Below are 11,256 nucleotides of genomic sequence, written 5' to 3' on the forward strand. Positions count from 1 at the left end.
GCGGGAGTGCCACCGCGCTCCCAAGCGGTGCACTGTAGCAGTGCGCCACTGGGCCGGCCCCGTCACAGAAAAATTTCATTTACTCTATGGTTAATTTAATTTATGTTAATGATGGTAAAATGCCATCTTAACACATATATTATATTTGAAAGTAGGCATCTTGGAATGGTCACTGATTATGAAAATCTCTTCCATATATACAGTGTCTCAAAAGTCTTAATGCGATTTTAAGCTCTGATAATTTCAGAAGTTGAATTCTACAAACTTACCAAAAAAAAATTATTTCAAAATTTAGATATTTTACACTATTGTGAATTCTGAATAAACATTTTTTAAAAGTCCCTATTTGTCACCTTCAGAGGGACTAAAAAAAATTAAACTTTCAAACAATGCAATTTGTAAATTTGCAGCACTTACACTCCTGAAACTTTTAAAGCAAGTGGGGACTCTTCTCCCAGACGACCACAGGGCCAGTTCACTCACATCTTTCAGGTGTTCATTCAACAGTCACGTTCGCAGTGAGGCTCTTCTTGACCACCAAATCTAAAATTTCAGCACCTTTTTGACCTAGATAGTTCATATCTCCTTTCCTAATTTACTTTTTTCTTCTTCTAGGACCTATCTAACATATGTTTTACCAATTTATTTTTCTCTATTGTCTGTTTCTCCAATTACATAAAATCTAGATAAAGGCAGAGATATTTATCTACCTGATTCATTGCTGTATTCTCAACTCCTAGAAAAGTACTTGGCACATAGGAGGCACTTAATAATTATGGATTAAATAATGTTGAGTGACAAAAAGAGGTTACATTAAATAGCATGATCCCAATGTTGAAAAACTAAAAATATACATATACCTGCATTATATACCCAAACAGAAGTAATGTTGAAAAGCATGCATACATAACTATATCTAAAGCTACATAGAAGAAACTCTGAAAGGAAACACTGAAGTTTTAGTGCTTTCTGATGTGAACTTGTTTACTTCCCTTAGGCAACCTAGTGATCTTCAGTACCTATAGGACAACCATCATGCTGCTAAATTTAGTACAGACACCTGATCAACACTATATTGCCTCATATAATTTCAAACCAAGAATGCAAGCATCTTCTGGTATCAGACCCCAGAGTATCTACGGGTTTCCCCACCAACCCCAGCAGAATGTTAAGAGTGTTTATCTCAGCAGGGAGAGAGAGACATTTGACTGATTTTTTTCCCCTTTAGCTTAACTAGACTTCACTAATTTCTTATAACAAAGACATTACTTTTACCAATAAATTATCAACTCAATTTATTCAAATACTTTAAATAAAATCAGGCATACTATAAAAAAAGGCACAATCTGTATTTCTTTAAATAAAAGTAAATTTCTATCATTCATATCTTTGATCAAAATAAAAATATATTCGTACATTTTGCTAAATCCAACAGAAACTTACTTTTCAGCAGTGTTTTTAAGACCTGCCAATTCCTCCTCTAAAGCCTGTAGTTCATTCTCTTTGATTCTCAGCTCATCTTGAACATCTTTGAGTTCTTGAAACTTGGTTAAAATAGAAGCCGCCTGAGATCGAGCACCTGATAGAGGCAAATTGAAACATGTTACCACATACACATGTTAAACAATAAAAAGTTTTCTAAGGATTATGCTGGAAATTATTCAATAGCAAATCTTTTAGTGAGCTTATAAAGCTACAGAATTAATTCCATCATGTGAACCTTAGGACATACATAATTACAAGGAAATAGTTTTAAGTACACGTGGTAAATTATTTATTCAAAATAATCACTGTCTCCCTCCAAGGCACATTTTCCACCATACTAACACTGGGTTTGGCCATGTGACTTTGCTGGCTAATGAAATGGGACATGTGCTCTGAAAATAAGCTTTATGAGGTAGCATATAATCCACCATTTGCTTTCCCTTTGCCATGAGAAAAGCATGTTCAAGATAGGAACTACTTTTCCTTCAGACTGAGTTCCAGAATGAGAACAACATTGTTCAGAGGCAACTGACCTGGAGAAAATGCAACATAATTATGAAATAAATTTGTTGTAAGCTACTAAGATTTGGGGGTTGTTTGTTACCATATTATAACCTGGCCTAAACTCTGATGTAGCAGACCAAGCAGAGCAAAATAATTTCACATTACAAGCAACTATAATCATCTGACAAAGATAGGATGAGGTATTATGTTGACAAGGAAACTCTGTATGTTTGATGAGAGAATGCCAAGGTCAATCAGAAATGCTGTTATGAACATTTTTTTTTTTTGTCCTTTTTTTGAGACTGGCTGCACCGCGCTCAGCCAGTGAGCGCTGTGAGCGCACCACTCATTCCTATACAGGATCCGAACCCGCGGCGGGAGTGCTGCTGCGCTCCCAGCGCCGCACTCTCCCGAGTGCGCCAGGGGCTCGGCCCAAATATTTTGTTAATAAGAAACAGGGTTACATATTTTCCATCCCATAAGTAAAACTTCAGGAGCATCCAAATCAATATAATCTAAAACGTTTATTGTGTTTTAGATATTTAACAATCTTTGGTCTCTCTTTATGTTTCATTTGCAGATATTAGTCATTTTATTATATACTGGGGAACCTGATACTTGATCATGAAGTTCATTTAACTGGCTACTGTTTTCTTGGTCTACAAAGAACTTAAATCACCTGATGTCTCAGGAGGCATTATATAGTCTACTGGGTTAAAAGCACAAACTCTGAAATCAGACTGCCTGGATTCAAATTCCGAGCTTTGCCATTTACAAGTGAGTTATTTAACCACTCTACCTTAATTTCTGCAACTGTATATTGGAGATGGTAGTAATATGCCTACCTATAGTTGTTATTAAGGATTAATTGTTTAAAGCCCAAATAACAGAGCTTTATAGAATAACAGAAATGTTCTATGTCTTCATTGTCCAATTACCCAACAACTGTTTGTTGTTATTGAGCCCTTAAAATGTAACTAGTGCAACTGAGGCAATTATTTTTAATTTAATTTAATTTAATTTAATTAACTTAAATATGTAAAGAGCCACATGTGCCTAGAGGCTACTGTATTGGACAGCACAGTCTTAGAACATTGCCTGGCACACAGTAAGTACTATTCCATATTTGTTATTACACTATGACTCGAATCAGATCTAAAAACTCAATGTGGCAAACATTAGAAGAATATGATCATTGTCTGAAATTCCGTTTTTAAAGCATTACGGCACTTTTGACAGGAACAGTGACAGCACTGGTATATACATGAATTAGAAGTTAACATGTTTCCTAAATAAGTGGGTAGTTAGGCTAAAAATGTACGTAATAAAAAGACTTCATTTCCCAGTGACTGGAATATTCTGAAAGGGCAAAAAGAAAAATTAAATAAGCAAGAATATTCCAGTATCAATATCCCAGTGACTGTAATATCCTGATAGAGCAAAAAGCAAAAATAAACAGGAATAGATTTGAGATGAATAAAAGAAGCTGTAGGATTAATTAGCAGACTATGAGATCCCTGAGGGCTATGACATTGTATAATTTCTCAGTATTATTAAGAACCTGCCACATGGTATTCAAAAGCCAAACTCCATCCTTAGAATTTACATTAAGACTTTGGAAATAAGCACTTGATCTTAAGTATAAAACCTAGGCTCCTGTAGTGGTTCTAACCAAAGGGTACAAATAAAACTCTAAATTATCACACCCCACTATTCCCTATTTAAACAGAAGGGGGGGAATCCTATTTCCCATGCAGATTTGTGAAAACAAAAAAATATAAAACTTACCTCCACTCAATGTCCCATGAGGATCAAATACATCACCTCCTAGAGTTACAGTTCTAGTCATTATCCTTTTATCAAAGGCCACTTTTTTGGCATTATCCATATTGTCACAAACAAATGTTGTTCCAAAGACAAATTCCATTGCTTTCTGAAGTTCTGGTTTGTATTCAACCAGGGAAAGAGCCACATGAACATTGTTAGGGCCAACCTGTGGGAAAATAACAGAAATGCCATAGTACATACCATTTTCCTTTTCATTCAAGTATTATTTTATAAACTAGTAAAAACTGCTATAATAGAAATTAAGTAACACTTACCTCACATTAACATTCTTTTTGAACTTTCTAAAAAGCTATGTAAAACTCAAAGTTTAAGAAAACAAATTGCAGTTTAAATACTGAAGGATCTATTGCTAAGAAAAATACTTAAAATATCAGGCATTATGAGATTTTCTATGAAGAAGGAGTCAATACCAAGTTTCCAAATCCAAAATGCTCTATTTGGACACAACTTTCTTAATTACAAGTACAGTAATTCCCAGATCAACACAATTACATAAAATATTTTGTCTCTATTACTAGGAATTTGGTTGTTCCACAATGAATATTTTTTCTTTCAAATTAAACATGCTAGAGTAGTCTCACCTGCCAGTTACAGAAATAAAGACACAACTAACAAATAGAAGACTGAGGGATTTTTAATTTTTTTACTCAGAGTAAAAAAATTAAAAATCCCTCAGTCTTCTATTTTAATCCAACTGCCTTTTCTCAACCTTTGTTTATAATGTCAAGCTCTGCCCATCCTTTTAGAGAAACTAAGCATTTCTTATGGAGCTTGGTAATAGCAGCAGGAATCACAGTGAAGGCAGTTCTATGTAATTATGTTTGGTATCGTTCTTTGACATAGCAGCTACCATTAAACAGGTCTGGCTACTGGATCTGAGCAAAAGTATTTTTGGTGTTACCTGAAATCCCAATTTACTTCTAACACTGGGATTTGACTTCTGGCTGAATGAAGTTCCTGAGCCTTCTTGACCCAAAGGTGATTTTTCAAGTAAAGGAAGTACCAACCAAAAACATCATCTTTCAATTTTTCTCCACTCATCCTTCCTCTCCTGATAGTATACACATCAACACAACTGTATTTTGAAGTCATTTTCATTGAAAGCTTCTCAATTTCAGTAAGGACGTTGTATATCCACTTAGTATCTTATAGAAATACAAATGTATTTCTAGGTTTTTCAGAACCGTCTTTTCTACTCATACACTTGGAATGCCTGCTCAATAACAAACAGATATTGCCGTTGAATGTCATGACTGGCTTCATGTTTTTACCCAGTATTACACAACCACTATAGCATTTTAAATGTATTATCTTTGTACCCATCTACTTCCTTACAAGCAGGCATACTACTTTAGATCCACCTCAGCAGTTGACTGGGATCCCAGTCACCTACTATGTACATCCACAGGCTGAACAGCAATCTAGAACTCTAAAAAAGAAACATCTATGCAATACTGATAAATGCCTTCAGTACTGTGATAATGGTGATCACTGGGGGCAGTTTAAATGTGCCTGACATAAAAAAATCATGAAAAATTTTAGATATTTATCTATAAGCTCAATTCTAACTATTCAGAAATCAGAAGTGTAATTTTTACTACCTGACAGATATATGACTTGACCTAAGGTTTAAAGCCACTCTAATACTACACCTTGAAGTATCAAAGAGAGTTGTAGCCTTCCAACATTTCTATTCTCTTGTCATCTAATTGAACAAGAGCCAACTCTTTTTATTTTTTGTATCTTAATTTTTTAAGAATGGTTAACAAAATTAAAAATTGTGTGGTTCTGCATATAATTGTCCTCCAAAATTAACATCTTCTAACTTTAAAAAAAAAAAAAATATATATATATATATATATATAGATTAAACACATAAGTAGGATAAAATAAGACTTACAAGATTCTGAGCAACCTTCAGAGTTTCTGGAGCAATACATCTGGCTGAAATTTTATTGAGTGGAATTATGGTGTATCGTCGCTTCAATTCCCCTTTTTCCAGTAGCTTTTTACCAGTAACCTAAAACATGCATTTGAAATTTAAAAAAACATTAATATTGATGACAGAAAAGATTAAAATGAAAAGAATGCAAGTTTAAGAATCCATAATCAAATGTTTCAAGCCTTCTATCCCAAACAATCAAATTAAGATTATATACACAATGGAATATTATTCACACTTAATAAAGAAGCTGCCCTTGCAACAACCTGGATGAACCTGGAAGACATTATACTAAGTGACATAAGCTATACACAGAAAGAAAATACTGTATGATCTCACTTATATGCAGAAACTAAACAAAGAGAAGAAAAAGAGAAAAAAGAAAGTCAAATAAATAGAAATGAAGAGTAGAACAGTGGTTACCAGAGGTGAGGAGGGTGAAATAATGTATAGAAGGAGGTAGTAGGTCAAGGGGTACAAATTAGCAGGCAAGTAAGATGATTCAGTCTAGAGAGGTAATGTACAACATGAAAACTACAGTTAATAATATTATATAGTGCACTGAAAATCTACTGAGAGTAGATTTTAGGTGCTCATCACGCACGTTAATAATATTATATAGTGCACTGAAAATCTACTGAGAGTAGATTTTAGGTGCTCATCACGCGTGCACACACACACACACACACACACACACACACGGTAACTATGGAAGGTGATGGATATTCTAATATGTTTGACTGTAGTAATCACCTAATTATGTATATGTATCAGAATATCATTTTGTACAACTTAACTGTATATGATAAAAAAATTTTTTTTTAAAAAGTAAATTCAATAATGACTATCTAGCATTTATATGAAAAAATAAGAACATTCTACAGATAGATAAAAAGTTAGAATTGAAGAAAGGCAGAAAAATCCAGTATTTCCTTGATGGGAGGACTATCATTAAAAATAGATTATTTATCCCCAGATTATTTTACAAATTTAAGTAAATTCAAACCTAAACAGCAACCCCCCCCCCCAAAAAAACCAAAACAAACCCTAAGATTGATATGCATACTGAGCCCCTGAGTAGGCATGGGAGGCATGAGACTACCTTTGGAATACAGTAATCAAAACGTCATTAACTGAATAGTTTTACCCTATAAAGTACGTGACCGTAGAAGCTTAAACATTAAATATCCAATTCTTCTAGAAGCACATGAATTTTCAAGCTAAACAGCAATTTTAAATCTTCTTTAATTAAAATCAATTTACCTCTGTGTCTACTACAACATTGTAGAGTCGTTCTCCAGCCACCAATTCTAAAGCTGTGGTTGCAGAAGTATCTTTCACACTAATCAGAGAAGCTACAAGTCCCTTCACACAATTTCTATTCCAGTTCTTCTCTGGATCCCTAAAATAGAAGAGTCAACAAAAATTAATCATAAATAAAAAAACTGAAAAAGTTATACTTTACTAGTGAAGAGCTCTTTTGAACAATATATTAAACTGCGATGAAAGCAGAATAATCACATAGCTTTAACAAAACAAAAATTTTTAAATGTCCCAGATGACTAGCCAGCTATTGATTTTATTGATCAAAAGATCTTTCAGTAAGTTTTCAATGCAACGAAAACAACTTTAATGTTCTAAACTCTGTAACATACGATTACTGTAAGTATTCCATTAAAAAACCCATGTAGCAAAACAAATTATAAGATGTAAGTGCAGATACTTAAAGTAATGATAGAATAACTTTAAAGATACTTTGAACTGAGATTAAATTCTCATTTTAGTTTTAAGATTAGTTCTATCAGTAGCCATTAAATTTCACAAGAATCCCCCCTCCCCAACATTTGACATGTTTCATTAAATGTTTAAGGAAGAAATACGAATTAAGGAAAAGCAGCTTAAAAGAATTTTCATACAAAAACCTTGGTGTCAACAAAATTTGCAGATTGCCTTCCAGCTCAGATAAAGATATATCTTGACTGTTACTATGTTAAATCTTACTTGTATGCAAATCGAAGATTGGGAAATCTGGCCAAGAGAGCTTCATATGTTTCTTTCAATCTACTGATATCACGAGACAGCTGCCTGCGCTTTTCCAGAAGGCTTGCCTCCTTATTTTCTGAAGAGTAAATCATAAGTAAATTGAAACCAAGTTTTAAAAACTCAGGTATTCTATTGTTTTAAGGAAAATATTAGTAACCTATTGTTTTAAGGAAAATATTAGTAACCTCTATTTCCAAAGCATTCCTAAAAGAAAAATATAACCTCCTATTAAGTATGAAATAAAAAAAGCATGCTTAACATTCAAATTTCTATCAAGTGTCAAGCAGACATTATTTACAATACATAACACAAACTTCGACCCAAGAAACAACATATGAATTAAATGTCTACTAATGTGGAAATACACAAATGACATTTTTGAGATTCCAAATGACTGAAGAAGTAAATTCTCAATCATGAGTTCTCAAAAATTCAAAGTGCTATTGTACCATTAGATATTTTTGTGACTATATTTAAAAACACTTCTTATACTAACACCATCAATATAGTAAAAAATGTTTCCTACTTGCTTATTTCCTTTATTTAAGTTAGTTTCTATCAACAATCATTACACTGCCTAATGACTTGATTATGTTTTTAAAGGCAAACCTTCATAATTTAACTTTTTCATTTCAACTTCAAGTTTTTCTTTAAGTCTCTTTACAGCTTCTAAAGCTTCTTTATCCTTCCTGTAGCCACTATCCATCTTCTTAACTTCTGCTTGTTTATTCTTTAATTCCTGTTGGGCATGTTTCAACTTCATCTGAGCCTGTGATAGAAAAATGTAACAGTGGCGGAAGGTGCTGGTAACTAAGTGACTAAGTGAACATAGATTCAGACTGATTTAATAAGAGACCTCAACCTTGAAAATGTAACTGTTTGTTCTCTTCGATTAGTATTTCAATAGATCTTTTCCCAGTATTTCCAACTCAAAAAACTGCTGAATATAAGCTAATACATGATTAATAAAAATCATTAAATAATTTGCAATTTAAGTCCATATTTTTCTATCTATAAAATATGACAAATTAACAACGTTGAAAAATTATATAAAAAAATAACTATCTGGTTAAATTAAAAACAACAGAAAGCTAGAAATCACAACTCTAATTCCCTTCCTTTCCACTTAGGTGTTTATATTTGTATATATTTGTGAGTGTTTTTATATTTGTAATACATTTGCAGTGGAGAAGGTGCATTGAGCAATGAGAAATAAAATTATATAGAAAAGGGAAGCTAAACTGGCAGAAATTTAAATGCTAGGAGGCTGACATTTAAATGCTTTTGAACTTCAGAAGTCTGAAGTTTATATAATTGAACACTGGCTTCTTAAAACCATGACCAAGTATTCTAAGACCTAGATGAGGATATCCTTCCTCTAAAATTGAATGACAGATGTTTCACAATTTCTTTACAAAACAAGTTAATAGAAGATTGAGAGTACTTTAAAGTTTTTCTACTATTGAGTTCTTACAATTTTTTGTGACTATCATCTCCGTCAGCCCTGAATGAAACAGTTGCAAATACATAAATAGAAAAACTTGAATAGGATTAGTAAACACACGCACACATTTATGCACATATATTTTTAAAGCTGAGTCCTCCATTAAAAAAAGAATAACAGAATGTAGGTGTGTGTACTTATATGTATATATATATATATTTTTTCCTACCAGCCAAACTCTTTTGTGTTCATAGGACTTTAACCTATAGTACTATTTAAACAAATTTGAGAACCATTATAATAGATTGACAAGACTTTGAAGATTACAAAACCACAGTAGGGAGACCAAATGTGGGTAAATGTGAGATAAAGATATTTCCTAGAAAGATATAGTAAAGTTTCAGAAACAAGGTTTTAAGGACTAAGTATAGTAGGCAAAGCAATGAAGAGGAATTTTTATTTTCCTGTTAAACGGTAAGACTTCAACATTATAATGTCAATAAAAACAAATAAAACAGCCAAAAAGGACAAGAAAAAATTTGACTAACCTCCAATATTCTATACAACGCCACAAACAGAACAAAGTACTTATTGCACTTACAAACTGAATTCAAGTAATTTATGTTTTACAGCATCTAGACAAATCAACATTATCAATATTTGGAAATCAACATATCTGAATTTTGTTGTATTAGGTACTATAGAGTTGCAGAATAAAGTAAACAAGTTCCTTGAACTGAACTGATTATTTTAAACATTTTGTAACATTGCCAAATCATAATGTGAAAAGCAGCTCCTTAGGGGAAAAAGAAAAACCAAAAGCAACCACATAGCACTTAATGTCTATATTTACCTGTTTGGCTTCTGTCTGAGCTTTACTTATATCATTTTTACAGGCCATCATTTGACCAGCAAGAGTTGCTTCGGCTCCATCTTCATTACTGGACAGGCCTGCAGAAACAGCATTGAAGTGCTGCTGTGCAGCAGCAAAAGCTTCGGAATCTTTACTACTTGCTTCTTGAAGGGCATGCAGCCCATCTGCTATCTTTTTAACTTCTTTTTCCTTTGCTGCTAAAGTTTTAGAGTCCTTTAGAAAGGGTTTCAAATTGGAAAACATTTTATTTTAGGAAAAACATCCATTTTCTTATACATACAAAAGACATATATTTTCTTAGACATTTTCTTATTGATACATACATACCCTTATGTCATCAAGCTCCATAGCAATTTAAAGTTTAAAAACTTAAAGCAATTGAAAGTAAAATAATTTAACCATCATAACTTCAAATACTGAATTCCCATTTTGAAATTTTGTCTCAGTTTTGGGGATAAATGTAACCCTTATACTATCTGCAATATTTTCATTTCATATAGTCAAATCTAGAAGACAATGGGCTAAAAAACCACTGCATACTTAAACCACTTGAAGAAACTAAAAATCAGTTTCTAGGTCTATGAAATTAAAATAACAGCCATCTTTTACTAAGCTTAAATGTAGAGGTAAGAGCTTGTATACAAAAATATTTTAAAACTATTAAGGGCCATAAAATTTAAGAATTAAATAGTTGTGGAAAAAGTACTAACACTTAATACCTTTCAAGTAATATTAGTCATATATATGGCACTATACAAGATAACAGCACTGAAAAAAAACCTAGCTAACTTGTTCACACGAAAGTAACCAGAAATTCTGGTCCACTTGATTAGTTCATGATTCATCAAATATTTATTGGGTACTTACTATATACCAGACACTGTGCTAAGACATTAAAGACACAGACTCAGACCCCCATCCTAGGGGAGCCTATATTCTCAAGTGGAAAATGTAGTAAACAAATACACAAAGCAAGGTAAAGGAACAAAAAGTGATAGGAACTACTATTTTAATAAGGACAGTAAGGAGGAAGGCCTGAGGGAGATGACATTTGAGCAGAAGCGTGAATGAAGTAAGAGGAGTGACCATGCAATTAAATGGGGGGGGGGGGGGAAT

The 11,256-nt window shown here is 32.9% G+C and overlaps 1 protein-coding gene across 3 annotated transcripts in view; it reads right to left on the reverse strand.

Annotated features, from left to right (window-relative positions):
* Positions 1–11,256, reverse strand: part of SMC2 (structural maintenance of chromosomes 2) — a 50,229-nt gene that overhangs the window by 23,379 nt on the left and 15,594 nt on the right. For all 3 annotated transcript variants that reach the window (XM_008589411.1, XM_008589409.1, XM_008589408.1), the window contains exons 10-16: positions 10,120–10,353; positions 8,432–8,591; positions 7,781–7,898; positions 7,043–7,181; positions 5,738–5,857; positions 3,778–3,982; positions 1,444–1,579 (exon numbers count right to left, since the gene is read on the reverse strand). In XM_008589411.1, the coding sequence (XP_008587633.1) occupies positions 1,444–1,579; positions 3,778–3,982; positions 5,738–5,857; positions 7,043–7,181; positions 7,781–7,898; positions 8,432–8,591; positions 10,120–10,353 (1,112 nt within the window). The remainder of the gene's footprint in view (positions 1–1,443; positions 1,580–3,777; positions 3,983–5,737; positions 5,858–7,042; positions 7,182–7,780; positions 7,899–8,431; positions 8,592–10,119; positions 10,354–11,256) is intronic.

Source organism: Galeopterus variegatus, unplaced genomic scaffold, assembly GCF_000696425.1.
Source record: "Galeopterus variegatus unplaced genomic scaffold, G_variegatus-3.0.2 Scaffold5417, whole genome shotgun sequence".
NCBI lineage: Eukaryota > Metazoa > Chordata > Mammalia > Dermoptera > Cynocephalidae > Galeopterus > Galeopterus variegatus.